General features: G+C 44.2%; 1 protein-coding gene across 5 annotated transcripts; it reads left to right on the top strand.

Annotated features, from left to right (window-relative positions):
- The first annotated feature begins 4,296 nt into the window (after window positions 1-4,296).
- gata3 (GATA binding protein 3) lies at window positions 4,297-14,218 on the top strand. 5 transcript variants are annotated; one of them, XM_057854717.1, is made up of 5 exons: window positions 4,297-5,721; window positions 6,493-7,080; window positions 8,266-8,411; window positions 10,250-10,375; window positions 12,749-12,918. In XM_057854717.1, the coding sequence occupies exons 1-5, from the start codon at window positions 5,487-5,489 to the stop codon at window positions 12,767-12,769; spliced, it is 1,116 nt and encodes a 371-aa protein (XP_057710700.1). In that variant the 5' UTR covers window positions 4,297-5,486; the 3' UTR covers window positions 12,770-12,918. The 5 variants fall into 5 exon arrangements, with proteins under 5 accessions (XP_057710700.1, XP_057710699.1, XP_057710698.1 ...); XM_057854716.1 differs by lacking the exon at window positions 8,266-8,411 and adding an exon at window positions 8,483-8,529 and having other exon boundaries at window positions 5,051-5,721; window positions 6,493-7,023; window positions 12,754-14,218; XM_057854715.1 differs by lacking the exon at window positions 8,266-8,411 and adding an exon at window positions 8,483-8,529 and having other exon boundaries at window positions 5,051-5,721; window positions 12,754-14,218.
- The last annotated feature ends 1,627 nt before the right edge of the window (window positions 14,219-15,845 follow it).

Raw genomic sequence — 15,845 nt, 5'->3', positions numbered from 1 at the left:
GGCAGGTCGATGCAGTTCATTTCAGGTTGAAATTGACACACTAATTACGGGCTGCAAGACTGCTGGGAGAGATTAGGACACCCCCCGCCCCTCAAACATTCTGATCAGATCCCCCTTTCGTCTTTTGGCTGCAATGAAACATGCTAAAAAGCATTCCTGCAAGTGCGCGCGTGCACGTGCCGATTGTGACGTGGCCCCCGTGCAATAAATGCGTGCAGAAAGGCTGATAATGTGCACGCAGCTGATAAGGATTCATTGTGAGCAATCCTGCAGGCCCCCAACCCCCTTTTTGGCACTTCTTTCTTAATCAGCGCCTGTGATCCTGCGTGAGGAGACGTGCGCGAGCTGATAAGACTGTCGTGCGCGCGTGCACCCAACCTAATATTTCACACCCCCAATAAATACAAATACACACACACAAAAAGGGGAGAATTAAACAGAAGCGTGGGGGAGAGGGACCTCATCTTGGTTTTTGGAGTCATGAAAATAAGAAAGACAATTATCAAATTTAGATTACTATCCCTTAATTTTAATAAATGTATTTTATGTTGATTTTTTTTTTCTTAAAATGTATTCCTGGATCATATTTTAGAATCACCTTTGCGTCCGGTCCATGAAGCTCCCCCCAGTCCAAATGGATTTGCCATTGAAATATGTTGAAAGGACTTGTTATGATCTTATTCTAAATATGCTCATATTTTTAAATCATTTCTATTGTACTTCGATGTAAAGTGTTAATCCCCCCCCCCCCCCAACATTTAATGATGTATATACCTTTACATATATTTCCCTCCATTTTGAATTATTCATTGAAATTTTGTGTACGGTATTAATTGCACTTTGACACTATTGAATGATTATTAATTGCATTAATTCTTCATTACAGCACGAGCAAATAAGATGAAATATTCATGATGCGCCCCTCCTTCCAATGAATATTTTTATGAGTCAACTAATATGCTTTCATTCAATGTTGTCCTTAAAATCCCTCCCAAATAAGCACTTGATTGCCTGCGTTGTGTTCTTCAATTTGCAATCTGCTATACTTCACGATTACAGGAAGTGACTGCAAAAACGAAAGACCAAAAAAAAAAAAAAAAAAAAAAAGAAGAGGAAGTTTAAAGAATTTAACGCTATTTATTTGGGCCTTGAAAAGAATTCGCTGCCTCTTATTCTCCAGCCCAAAAAATACACCATAGGTTTGTGTGTGCTCAATGAGACTTGTAAGCAAAAGGTGACGTAATAATTCCATTTGAAGGAATTAGAATCAGTCCAATACACAAAAACGCTCTAATATTGCAAAGAGTCAATCACTTGAATCTGTTGAGTTGTATTATATTTATGTTGTAAATCACAAGTGAACATTTTTACCCCATTTTTTGGTTTTTGCACAGAATTTGTCTAAATACTTTGCAAATATATAGCTCAATATTTATGAAATTGTACACAATTACCAAGGCGCCCAAGTGCAAAACTCTTAATTCAAAAAATGACTCTTTATGATGTCATGTTTTTTTTTTTAAAAAAAACGTCAGCATATTGAAATGTGCCTGAATGGAGAAAAACATCAAAATGACACAATGATCCGTGAGATCCTATGTGACGTCACGGATTTATTTGTTTGTTGGGGCCAATCAGCAGTCATCCTCCCTCCTACTTTCCTGAAAAAGGAGTGAAAAAATAACTGGGAAAAAATGAACAAAAAATAATAATGATAATAAGGAGTGAAGAAAGAAATGATAGAAGAGGAAGAAAATGAATTTTCAGAGTAAAATCGAAAGAGGAGAGAAATAAAGGCAAGAATGGGGATGCATTGGGTGTAGAACAATAACACAAGGAGAAAGAAAAGGATCAAATGAAAAAATAAGTAAAGGAAAAAGAGTGATAATATATCATAAAAATAATAAAGAATGAAGGAAAGGGAGCGAAATTGAGGAAAAAAAATACTATCAAAAAGAGTAACAGAAAATACTAATGATAACAACTGATACTGATCAATAAAAATGATGTTATGAATGAAAAAGGAAAACGAAATGAATGAGGAGGCAAATGTTGAAGTGTCGCCTTAAACCGGGGAGCGCGTGCGTCAGCGCGTGCACGGCCCGCTCTCTGTCTCTGCGCGCGCATCCTCCGCTCGGGTCACTCTCGCGCGCCCCTCATCCGAGCAAGACAACAAGGTCAGTAAATATTGCATCAATTCATATTTCCTCTGCTCATAAACACCATGACGTCATTTTAGGGGCGCACTCTGCGCGCGCGCGCGTGTGTGTGTGTGTGTGTATATATGTGCGTACCTTCGCATCTCGTCGCTTCGTCAACTTTTCCCCCCTTTCGTTCACGAATGTGAAATCATAATTAATAATCCTAATTGTGACGGAGCCGGTGAAGGGTCCATTCGTGACGTCATTTTTTCCCTCCAACGTAGAGCAAATAGCGCGTGCAGGTCAGTTCAAGCGTGCAAATGGAGAAGGAACTCAATGAGGAATATTTATAAAAGATGGACGATTTTTGCCGCCTTTTTTTCACCTGTTTCTTTATAGGAACTGCTATTTTGTTGCCTTCTTGCTTCCTTGCTCGCTCGCTCGCTCGCATGATGCTGCTGCTGCTGCTGCTGCTGCGTCCATTTTGTGAGAGGTGCTGCTGCTGCTGCTGCATGAGAGCCTCCGTCCACTCTTTGTCCCCAGAAAAAGCCCATGCAGCCTCTTTAGGGCGTCAGTCGTCCATCAAAAACTCATTTCATGCTCAATCGTAAATCTTGAAGTGGAGGTGGCTTGATGTCTTATTTTTATCCCCCTACGTGTGCTCGGAAAAAGAAAAAAGAAAAAAAAAATCATGTTTGAAAATGAAACCCTTTTTTTTAATCATTCGAGGAAAAAAACGTTTCCCCGTTAGTTTGGCTTCTAAGAAAGCACAACAAGTCTTACTTTCATTCCTTTGATTCTCTTTAGCAGAACACAAGTTAAGAAAAAAATGATTTTCAAAAATGATTATCTGATCATGCATGCCGTTGAGAATGACAATACAATACAACAGACTACAGTTCAAAATCAAAATAACCCCATTTTATTCCCCAAATTGAAATCATCATCATGTGGATTAAATGTGTACATTTATAGCGTTGATATTTGACGTCATTTGGGTCCTAATTGGGATTTCTCTGCCTCTTTCATTTTCAATCAACTGCTATACAAAAAGGATGTGTGTGTGCGTGTGTGTTTAAAACGAGTGGATTATTCCACTGGCAGCCAGGGATGAAATGTTGCAGATCATGCACACACACACACACACACAGGGGCGCGCGCGTGTTGAATGTTGGGAAATTAAACAGACGTCAGATTAGAATGTCAAGTGTCCTGTTGAAATCATCTTTGCTTTTCGTTGAAGAAAAAAATTGGAATCATTTGGTGAAGAGGTAATCGAGATTAGTTTCCGATTCCTTTTTTTTTTTTTTTTTTTTTTTTTTTTTTTTTTTGCCTTTTCTAATCAGGATTGAAGGTTTCTATTTTAACATCGCCTGCATGCTGAACATTTTGGGGTCATTTTAAATGACGGATCAAAACACGTGATGGATGACCATATTAATTTTAGGATGATTGGAAGGCACCTGAAATGTAAATGGTTAGTCACGTGACCATGCTGGGTAAATTATTGAGCACCTTCCTTCCGGGATTGTTATGACGTCACATGTAATGATTCATAAACAGCCATTTGGATGTTTTTGCATGATTCAATCTTTTCATTTTAATTTTATTGACTCATTCTAATTCTTTTGGACAAGAAAAAAATTGGAATTTTTTTTTTGTTATGATGAAATTTGAACACGTGGTCAAGCATGTACAAAACATGATCACATGCTTTTGATAAATATTGCCATATTGTAAACGGTATTTAACAATAGTTTGCTTTGAGAAATTGTAAAGTTTCAAATACAATGCCAGTCTTTTTGGCATCATGGGGATGAAATGATAGCATTTTGAAATGGTGACCTTTTACCAAATAAATACATGAGTGGTTGCTGACGTCATAGTTCTAACCTCACACCACTTCACTTCAGTACGTTTTCGTGCAATTTGTGGGAGCAAAGGCCAGGAATCATATATGTAAATATTTTAGTATTTTAATGTGAACAATCACATATAATACTTATTTTAAAAAATGGAACATATTGTGATTCAACTTGCCATTGTCTCGTCATTCATTTAATTGATCAAATTTGAATCAAGGCATTTTTTACTTTTTTTCCCCCCCACAATATTTTTATTGATTTTCAAACTAATAATTCACACCATCAAAACAATAAAGAGACCACACCAAGAACGCACACCAAAAAAAACTCAATAATTGTTCCTCTACAATTATTAAGCTCCAGCTTCACCCCATTTATCCTAAATAAACACAAAATCACAGTCCCTAATATGATATAGTAGGCCTCAAGACAGTTTCACCTTTTTGACATAATTCATAAAAAGGTGTCCACAAGTCCTCAAAAATCTGTTGTTTGCCCTTCGATATGTATGTCATGCGTTCTAGAGGTATAACTGACAACATCTGATTGATCCATTGTTTGGTAGAAGGTCCATTTTTTACTTTTTAAATTGTATTTATTTATTTTTTAAAACTCTCCAGTTTGAACATTGACAACGAAAGTTGCCTCCGATTTTTTGGGTGCAGCTTTATTACGCGTGCACGTGTTTGAGCCTGATAGTGTGCGTGCACGTGGGGCCTGACCGCGAGAGGACGCAACGGTGCGGTGACAAACACGCGCATGCGCCATGTTTTTTTTTTCTTTTTTTTTTTTTCCACCAGTTGACTTTGACTTCTTCCTCGTTCTTGTTTTCTTTTTTTTTTTCCCCATTGGCCTTGTGTCATATTTCTCTTGAAACGTGCCCAATGATCGTCAATTCAATTAGGACTAGCCCGTCCCACTCCTCCCGTGTAGCCCACCCCACCCATGCATGCAAAGACCCTCCTTAAGTTGCGTCGCGCCGCAGCTGTCTGCTGCACTGAGCCGCCTGGCGCCATCCGGAAAGAATGCCTTCAGTGTAAAAGAGAGGAAGGGAGGCGGGCAGAGAGAGAGAGAGAGAGAGAGAGAGAGAGAGAGAGACGGAGGGAGGGAAAGCGAGAGAGGGAGAAGGGAGGCCTAAGCGGGTGCAACACTTGGCTCGCTCGCCTTTCTGGTCACTCTTCCGAACGCGAACCTGTTGAGCGCACGTCCTCACCTTGGGCTTTGTCATCTTTAAGCTACAGAGAAAAAAGAAAAGGCCAACATTTCCGGCCCACTTGAGGATCTCCCCCCTCCGACTTCTCCATGTTGGACGTATCCGGTCCTGTGCGTCTCACCTGGGACGGGCCGCGCGTTAATCGCCTCTGTCTGTGTGCGCAGGTGAGACCGTTGTGGATTTAACCCGAGAAAAGGCAGGATTTCCGCGCGCATGAACACTTAGAAAAAAGAAAAAGAAGAACAATAAAGCGATAAAGAGGGAACGATGGAAGTAAGCGCGGAGCAGCCCCGCTGGATGTCGCACCACCCGGCCGTGCTGAACGAGCAGCATCCCGGCTCGCACCACCCGGGCCTCGGCCACTCCTACATGGAGCCCGCGCAGTACCCGCTGGCCGAAGATGTGGATGTACTATTTAATATCGACGCCCAGGGCAACCACGTCTCGCCCTACTACGGCAACTCTGTGCGGGCCGTGCAGAGGTACCCGCCGCCCCCGCACAGTAAGTATACACGCATTCGCAACCATGCAGCTCAAAACGCAAAAATCGAAAATGCAGCAACCTTTTATTAGCTGAAAATAAGTCGCTACTATTTTTTTTAAAGAGACAATGCATTTAAACTACAATTCTACATTTGTTCGTTATTTTAAATTGAAGTATTGTCAAGGGAGGGGGGTCCTATTTTCTAAAAGAATAAATCATACAGCGTGATGAAGGAGCTAAAAATATTATTCAGGTCGTTAATTGTTGGCAAAATAGACAGGCGGAACATCGTGTGAAAAAGTGAGAGAAAATACAAAAAGTGCTTCTCTGTTTGTCGTCTCAGATTAAAAAGAGGGGGGAAAAAAAGGTTTCGTCTCAAAAGTTATTCTTAGAATTTTCCAGTATTGTAACCTTTCACTTCCCGGACTGTCAATCGCCATTGTGGTTTTATTCTTCTGTGATGCTCGAACGTTTTTACAATTTACAACAAAAAAAAAAATGCGTTGGATGAAGCGAATTTTTAGCAACGGTTTTGTCTGAATTTATGACGGTGAAGTAGTTGAGGCCGAAATGGATGAAAAAACGCCAACCTTTTTTTGTGCGCATGCACTTGAATTATTGCGATGGAACGTTTGAAGGGGGAATGATAGATTTTTTTTTTTTTTTTTTTTTTTTCCATGTTGAGCGGAATTTATGCAGGCAAACGATTTATTTGAAGCGTGCATGCAGGCGTTGGACGCGATCGGATTGTTTTGGGTAACGCGTGCGTGCTTGTGTGTTTGGTGGTAGGCAGCCAAGTGTGCCGGCCGTCGCTGCTGCACGGCTCGCTGCCGTGGCTGGAGGCGGCGGGCGGCAAAGGCATCGGCGCGCACCACGGCGCTTCCCCGTGGAACCTCAGCCCCTTCCCCAAGAACCCCCTCCACCACCACGGCTCCCCGGCCGGCCTGTCCGTCTACCCCCCGGCGTCGTCTTCGTCCTCGTCGTCGTCGTCGCTGTCCGGGGGCCACTCCAGCCCGCACTTGTTCACCTTTCCGCCCACCCCGCCCAAGGACGTGTCGCCGGACCCGGGCCTGTCCACGCCGGGTTCCGGGGGAGGCGGCGGGGGACGGCCCGAGGACAAGGAGTGCGTCAAGTACCAGGTGACGCTGGCCGACAGCATGAAACTGGAGACTGCTCACGGCCGCGGGGTGGCGGCGGCGCTCGGACCCGGCCCCCCCGGCTCCTCGGCGGCGGCGGCGGCGGCCCACCACCCCATCGCCACATACCCACCCTATGTCCCCGAATACGGGCCAGGCCTCTTCCCACCAAGTAGCCTGATAGGTGGGTCCTCTTCTACTTATGGTTCCAAAACAAGACCAAAAACAAGGTCGTGTTCAGGTAGGCCTCAGCATGCACTCTCACTTTTGCCGCAAAACACACCAGATCGCATTCGATAATCACATCAGCACACGCGCGCACCCATTTGCTTTTGCTAATGAGATTAAAATCTGATGGATTAGTCGATGCATATCATCGGGATTATTATTAATGGGAGGATCATGTGCCTTTAAAGACGTCACCCTCCGCCTAATAGCACTTTTTCTTCCAATACCATTTTTTACTGCAGCGCGTTGATTATGAGGACAATGGAAGACGATTGCACAAATGTCGTTCTATTCAACGAGACCAAGTGAAACGCGCGCACTTTCGCTTTCTACGCACGCACGCACGCACGCACACGCTCGGATCAAACTCAGTGAGGCTGTCACAAGTGCCAATCGGACACCACCATCGCTGGGCAACAATTTGGAGGGGGAAAAATGAGCTGTTTTCAATTCATTATGGGGTACAGATATCAAATTTTCTTTGTCATATCAACATTTTTCGTTTTATTATTTTGTTATTCCATGATAATCCTTTGGGGGGAAAATGTTAAATACACATTGCAGTCATGGCAGTTTCATATTTCGTTGTATGTCAGTATTTTGGGATTCATATATATTGTGAAATTCTATAGTTCACTAACGTGACGTGATAGAGAAAAAATGAATCACTTTTAGACTCACATCCAAAAATGAGTCAAAAACTGTCAGACTTGAAACAACCAAAAATTGTGTTTCCCAGTGTTATCAACACACAATGAATATTTTTTGAGGGGAGGAATTGTTTTTTTTTTTTCTTTACCGCTGCTGCTGGGAATGAATATATTTGCAAAATGACGTTGTTGCAAGTGACAACCATTTGAATTTATTGGCTGCCGTAAAGCAATTGACAGTGTCAAACGTCCACGCTATTTGAAGTGGGAGGTTCGGCTGTGACGTCTGTCGCTCTCAATGGCAGCAAAACGAATTGTTAAACGCAGATGTGACTGATTTTTCTGCAGAACTTTATATTTGATGTGAGCAATGTGAAAATGTCATTTGAATTTTTCAAACGCGAGTGTGAATATTTTTCGAATTGGTCGACGTGCCGATTTGAGGAGGCTTTGACTGAATTGAAATGGTGTGACTTGTGGTCTTCCTTGCACTGACCTCGCGCGCGTGTTTGTGTCTTTTGTGCGTGGGTTTGCTTGCACGCGCTCAGAGGGCAGAGAGTGCGTCAACTGCGGCGCCACGTCGACCCCGCTGTGGCGGCGGGACGGCACGGGTCACTATCTGTGTAACGCCTGCGGCCTGTACCACAAGATGAACGGGCAGAACAGGCCCCTGATCAAGCCCAAGCGGCGGCTGGTACGTCAACGCGCCACGCTGGCATCTTGATGACATGTGCGTCTCTCTCTCTCTCTGTGTTTCCTCTCCAGGAAGAAGTAGGCCTATTAGCTGCAGGAAATTGACTCGACAAGTGCAGGTCTCTGCTTTCAGATCCTAAAAAAAGCTGCACTGTGTATTATTACTATTATTATTTTGGAGACAAAAATAAATAAATAAGAGAGGGGCGAAATTGCAATGGCGTCTCATTGATTCTTATCGGCAGTATGTCTTGCAGACAGATCAGGGGTGTCCAAACATTTGAAAAAAAAAAAAAGGATGCAAGGGCCAAAACATTAATGTCGTTTTTTGCAAGGCAGTTTTTGCCAGCTCTTTTAATAATATTTAAAAAAAAAAAAAAAATCCCCAAAAATCCAAATTGTCCTGTGCAGCACGTAAAATTATTCAACATGCTTTTTTAGTCTTTTTTTGGTCAAACAGTGCAAAAATGAAATGTTACAAAAATAAATTCATTAAATGCAATAATAAAAAAAATTGTAACCTTGTTGCATTTGCTCAAATCAAGTAGTTACAAATATTTTTACTGTCATTATTTAGTGATACCATAGATTTCTGGAAGTAAATATAATCATTTGAATTACCATAAACACATATGGTGCACAATCTACAGTATATATTTCTAAATTTGATTGTCCTGCTCAGTTTCAATTCAAGAGATGATGTTCAGTTTTAGTCAAAACTCTAAAAGCAATTGACTGTATTGTTTTTGTTTAATCCACCCGGACGTCATGACTTGATGTGAAAGAAACTATTATGGGGTGGTGTAAAGCGCCCGTTACCCCACGACATTGGAGCCGCCCCTGTCGCCAGCATCTTTTTAAAGATCTAAAAATGATCCCAATTGAAGTGATTTCGGCTCCATTAAGCAAACGTCTAAAAATGGTTCCTCGCCATCCATAAATAGCGTCGAGTGTCATTTTTGACTTGTGGCGTGGGCCGCAAACGGCCCCGAGCCCTGTTTTGGACATCCCTGATTTGAGCTTCTTTTTAAAGTGCGAGCAAAATCTTTTGTGACGCCTAAAAGCAGGAAAAGTGTGCAGGATGCGAGATAAGCGTTCAAGACGTGCAGAGCTACTATAGTCGCGTTTCTATTTATTTCTGCGCCCCCCCCACCGCCCTCCAAATAATTCATAAAAAAGGTCCAATTTGAACGTCTTTGACGCCATCTCGCGGGTTATTAGGTGGGCACGTGCGTCTAATTGGAAAGATAATGAAGGTCCCTGGTGCTCACCTGCCCATTGATTTTGTATTTTTTTAGAGAGAGAGATTAGAACATCAATGTCAAGCATGCAGAAGCAGTTAAATCCATCAGTAGAAGCTCCGCTGCAACCCCCCGGAGCGATCAACCCCCCTTCCCTTCCCTTCCCTTCCCTCCCTCCCTCCCTCCCTCCTATGCATGCCTTTAATTAGTGCATCTCACCAAAATAATCATTCCACTGGCATTCAAACGTGCGACCCGTTTTTTGTTGTTTTTGTTGACACCGTGCAGCGATAGGCCCACTTTTTTTTTTTTTTTTTTTTTTCGGAGGAGGACATTTAATCAGATTTAATGGCTGCAGCGTGTCAAGGCTGCGCTTTTATCTCTGCTTTTATGTGTGGTGCAAATGTTGATTCTGCACTGGTGCTATTTTTAGCCCCCCAGCCATGCAGCGCGCCTCCGCTCCTTTGCTTGTTTTTCACCCCCCTTCCCTCCTGTCTTCATTTCTAACCTTTGGAAATTGTCACCATTTCCAGGAATAGTGTCGAAGCGTTGTTGATCTGTGTTTTTTTTTGTTTTTTGTGCCATGTTGTGGTTGCAGTCGGCGGCCAGGCGCGCGGGTACGTCGTGCGCCAACTGCCAGACCACCACCACTACGCTATGGAGGCGAAACGCCAACGGCGACCCCGTCTGCAACGCCTGCGGACTCTACTTTAAGCTGCACAATGTAAGTTCACCAAAAACAACTACAAAAAAACCAAAAGCGTATTCGACACTATATTGCCATTGTGCAAAATGTTGCAATCTTTTCTTTGCCAGACAATATTTTGTATATGGTTCATTTGATCTAATGAAAATAAATACAGATGCATTGGAAATTTAAAGAGCAACAAAATCAAATCTACAAGTTCAGCATCATTTTCCAACTAGCATGGGGTCCAAAAATGCAGATTTAAAGTAATATATTCACAATTTGAATACTCATTATATTCATATCTCCCTGCAAGTGTATTTCTTAGATGACAGAAGCAAAGCAATAGTTTTGGTTCAAAAACGGTCCAAATTCAGTGTTGGTAGCAAATTTGAAAAGTGTCACATTTATCGTTTGGAAATAGCATTTTGTCTGATGTTTTCTCAAAAGTGTGCAATTTTTCACAAATGTTGCTTTATTACAAACAAAACTAGAGTTAAATGAGAAGCGTCCAAAAAAACGAAGATAGAAGGAAGGCAATTTATTGTTATGACTTATTAAAAAAAAATGCATTCCCTCTTGAGTATTATTTGAAAAGAATGATATTTTCCCCTCTAATAGTGACATTTTCCAATGGTAAGCCTGCTTTTTGTTGTTCTACTTACAGTAAAATACAAATCAACACAAACGTGCAATGATTTTTTGAAATGGATATAAAAGAAAATCAGTTATTTTAAACAATGTACAATACCTTCAATATGTTCTGCATTTTTCATTTTGGATGATGAACAATTACGCTTAAGAATGTTGTCCATATTCTGTATTTTGTTGCTGGGTGTGCTTGACAAACAGCATTTTCGTGCACATTGCTTTTCCCAAATGGCAGCTTTGACTTTTGTCATTGCACAACGGACAGGAGAATGTCACAGTTAGTGGGGAGGAGGGGGGGGCGCATAAGAGTCACCTTCCGCAGCCCCCGCCCCCATCTTTGTTTTCCCCTCACGTCCCCGAGCGCTAATTGTCCCTGCAGAGCCGCGGCTGATAAAGTGAATTAATGATTTTATTGGCAGCCGCTGTGAATCCGCTCGCTTGTGAATATTAAAGAAGGAGCTTAATTAAAATCCCATGATTTATTTTTTTTTCCTGACCGCCGTATTCCCCTCCCGTCATCTTTGGCAGCCCGAAAGCACCTCGGGGAATGGGAGGCCGCAAAAAAAGCTGTCAATTTCCATCGAGGGGCAAACGGGGAAATAATAATAATAACCGGGAGAAGGCGCAGGTATCGCCGGAGAAAATTCCGCCCGGCCGGCCTTACCGTCACGCCGGGCCGCTCCTCGTAAATCGTTTTTCCGTCTTGCTGTCGGCTGAGAGAAGATTGGAAAACGGGCAACCCCGTTTATGGTGGCAGATACCTACCCATTCTAAAGGTTTATATATAATACTGCATCTATCAGATTCTATGTCGCATCAGGCAAAGAAGAAAAAGACATTTTTGGGTGGAATTTAATCAGAAACCGAGAACAAACATGATATGCGATAGAAATAACAAGAAAATAGAGGCTAATTAGGTGTTGTGACATATACAAATTGCACCTGAATAGAAGTCAAACTATGAAAAAAAAAAAAAAACAAAAAAAAAAATGCTCTTTGGCTCCATTGGAACTGGCAAGGTCCTCTCCCACTTTTAACGGATCGGACATTACCCCGAAAGATAACGGTTACGCACACAATTGATGGCATTTGTTGACTTTGGCATCTCGGAAAGAGCGGGATGCGTTAACTGGGGCGGTCCATCGGTTCGGTCCGCCTGAAAGTCACCGGATCCCGCGTCGGCGGCGTGGGGGGAAGGGGCTAATCGGGGCGACCGCTCTGCTTTTGGAGTCAGCGAAAAAATGTTTCAGACATAGCGCGCCAGAGCCAGAAAGAAATCCCTGTTCCCATTTCCCCGGGAAGAAGAAACGCTCGGAAAAGATCAGGGAGCCGGTCGGCCTCATCCGCACCCCTCCCCCCTCCGTAATCCTGCCCACAGCCCAAATTCCATCATCTCGATTCTTCCCGGCTGAACTGCGGAATGGCAGCCGGGACGAGACGGCCACGCGGTCGAGGAGGACTTGGCCCGCGGTGCCGCGTGCCAGGGCGACCCCCCCCCCCCCTCCGCCGCCATCCCCTCTTTCCTCCTGGCACGGCGCAACACAGTCCATTTGGACACACACAAAAAACAAACATACAATATACCCGTACGCTACGAAAAGTCATTCCGTGGTCCACTAGCTTGATGCTGTTAATTGCAGTTAATTGTATTTATCACAATTATGTACGCTAAGCTAGCGCGCGTCCGAGACGCCGCCGACGGTGCGCGGAACGGCCGCATCATACTAACCTGCCCTCTTCTGTGTCGTCCCTGTGGAGAGCAGATCAACCGACCTCTGACCATGAAGAAGGAAGGCATCCAGACGCGCAACCGCAAGATGTCCAGCAAGTCCAAGAAGAGCAAAAAGTCCCTGCAGGACGGCGGCATGGACGACTTCTCCAAGAGCCTGATGGACAAGAGCAGCTCCTTCAGCCCGGCCGCCCTCTCCCGCCACATGTCCTCCTTCCCGCCCTTCTCGCACTCCGGCCACATGCTCGGCACCCCCACGCCCATGCACCCCTCCTTCGCGCCCCACCACCCGTCCAGCATGGTGACGGCCATGGGCTAGACGCCGCTCGACCCTCGCATCGGTCTGGACGCAAAAGTCCAACGGCGCCGCTCCATCGATCTGAGGCTTCTTCGCTTTGAAATTAGTAGCGAAGCGTGCGTGACGTTTTTCAACCCACGGTTGGAACCTTAGAGTTTAGGCTCTAGTCTCGATTAGTTCGAAAGACAAAGATCTATTTGGTTCTAGTCCCTTTCCTGAAACCGGGATCTCAATCTTTGTAAAAGTTGAACTCTAGCGGACGTCCGAGCCATTTCAAGTGGGAGGGCGGCGGCCATCCCTCCCGCTTCAAACGGATCGGACGTCTAGAGCCGACGAGTTCGGGCTTTCCAACCGGTCGTAGTCGACCGTTTGTCGTTCAATTGGCTCGCGAGTGCCACTTTTGTCAGGGCCAGCTTCTCTGTCCACAGTTTGGCTGCCCTCAAGGCGACATCTGCAAATTCCAAAGCGAAGAAGCCTTTCGGCTCAAGTTGAGACGTCTCCGACGAGAATCCGACGCGCTCTTTGCGGACTACCTTGATGACTGAGAACTATCTTCAGTTGATCTTATTTTTATAAAATCAAAAAGGGGGAACTGACTCAAACTGCACGGACATTTGATTCCTCCCGGGATAAGGATCTTCATTTGTGTACAAAAAACCCCATCCGAAAAGCTCACCAAAACCTCCCGGTCTCGCACCTGTGTAACAGGACGTTTGTACAAATTGTATGAAATACATTTAACGGAAAAAAAAGGACACTTGAAGAAGGGTACGAGGACCCCGGGACGCAGGCCGCAAGTCCGTGTAAAGATGACGTGAACGAACGCCTTTGCTTTTATTTTTGGATGTGCTTTAAGTCTCGGCCTGTTGGTTTGTGTTGACACATACAAAAACACGCGCACACGCACGCATACACACACTTGACAGATGATGATATGCATTGTGAAAAAAAAGTTCCTGTATTTGTTATTTGTATGTAAAAAAAAAATCAGAGTACCAAAAATACGAAAGAAACAAAGATGTAGAATTATTTCTTTATGTTATGCAGACTGAATGGTTGTAAAAATGGAATAATAATAATCACTAGTGTAAAACATGGCTGCTTTTTTTTTTGTTTTTGTTTGGTAGACCCTCCCACCCTGACTACCCCCCCCCCCCTGTTTCAAAATAATAAAACTAGTTTAATCTCTGTTGACATGTTAGCGCTGTGATCCCGAGCCGTCCTTTTTCACGTGACGGGGAAAAGCTTGACGGAAGTGGCGCGTAAACACTCGCAAATCAAACAACAGAACGTCGGGTGGGAGCCTACCATAGGGCTGGGGGTGTTTGTCTTTTCTGGTTCGAGTGAGAAGACTCCCTTCGAGTCTTCAATGAAGCTAATGTTTTTGGAACGGGGGTTGAAGAGCGTACCCCGGATTGGTCGCCAATATATCACAGAGAAGAATAAGTAACATGTGCACGCGTTGGCTCAGATATTCGGCGTCATTTGTTTGGGATCGGCGTGACCAATGAGGGGATCCGCTCCTGTTTTTAGTAGCGAGTTCAAGCGGAGGATGGGAATTGTGTGTGTGTATACAGAGGGATTGGAAGGGAGATTTGCCCCACGCTGGGACCCCGTGGCCTTCGTCTGACCCTGACCGTACTGGCGCTCCAACTCGCTCTGATTCCGCAGGTTTTTTTTTTGCACTCCTCCTGGCGTTTTCGTCTCAGGTGAACCCGGTGACACATTTGTAGATGTGAAGTCCAACGGGATGGAAAGAAAGATTGTTCTGGAAGCAAATGTTGGTTTTGAGACACTAGTCTATTCCCAACATAATTGTCTTTGGATGGCATGGTTCCATCCCGAGTAAGATTTGAGTCCCTGTAGTCCGGAGAGTAGGTTTTAGTCACAAAGTACCAACTGGTCCTGAGAGAGCGTTCAGCCCCAGTAGTAGGTTTTGGTCTTGGGAGAATTACCCTGTCCTCAAAGTAGGTTTCGAGATCCCCTGGCCTCCGTCTGACCCCCAACAGTCTGGCGGTGATGCCGAACTCTGCGCGATCGCGTGGGTTTTATCGTCCCCGTCCTTCGCGAGTCGTCCGTTCAGGTTAAAGCGAGGATAGATTTGACATCGGGGGATATCCGTCATCACTCCGGGTCGAGAGGAGTTGACGGAAGGATGAAATTCCAAGGGCGCTCTGAATGTCGAGGCGGGCGCGAGTACTATTCTCCCGCCGTGATTGGTGAATGACGTTTGTGCGCTAACAGCAACGCAAACCACATCGAGATGATTTCAAGTGACACACGATGGTGGAGATTAAAGATAATTCACGGGATTACATGCCTTTTTTCTTCTATCCTAGTTTGGGAAAAGACCTCAAGGCTGAAGCACCGCGCCATTGTGGGAGTTCCCTCGCTCGTTCGGAAAAAAACAGAAGCGATGTGTGGCTTTCCATTGTCTCGCTAACAATCGTAAATTTCAACCGTAATCTCCCGTCACAACACGGAAGATAAAAGATAATTATCTCTTTTAGCGACGTGCCCCCGAGGCTTCTTGGACGGCCTCGCCGATGACGAATCTAAACCCTCGTAAACAAGCGCGTGCGCACGCATGCTTGGCGCAGTCCTGAAAACCAAGCATTTGATGCAAAAACAAGACTTTCCACTCAAAGTATGCCGCTTGAAGGCTTTTACCTCAAAGCTTCAAATCTGCATCCGGATGGACGCTTGCTATTTAAATTCAAATTGTACATACTTCTTACTGGAGAGGAAAAAAGGCATCTCAAATGTCATTGAGAAGGATTATTTTTCACATTGACATCAATTTGCGATGATTAACGCAACAACCTTCC

The sequence above is a fragment of the Corythoichthys intestinalis genome, chromosome 13, assembly GCF_030265065.1.
Source record: "Corythoichthys intestinalis isolate RoL2023-P3 chromosome 13, ASM3026506v1, whole genome shotgun sequence".
Taxonomy (NCBI): Eukaryota; Metazoa; Chordata; class Actinopteri; order Syngnathiformes; family Syngnathidae; genus Corythoichthys; species Corythoichthys intestinalis.
This window is presented reverse-complemented; position numbering and strand designations above follow the sequence as displayed.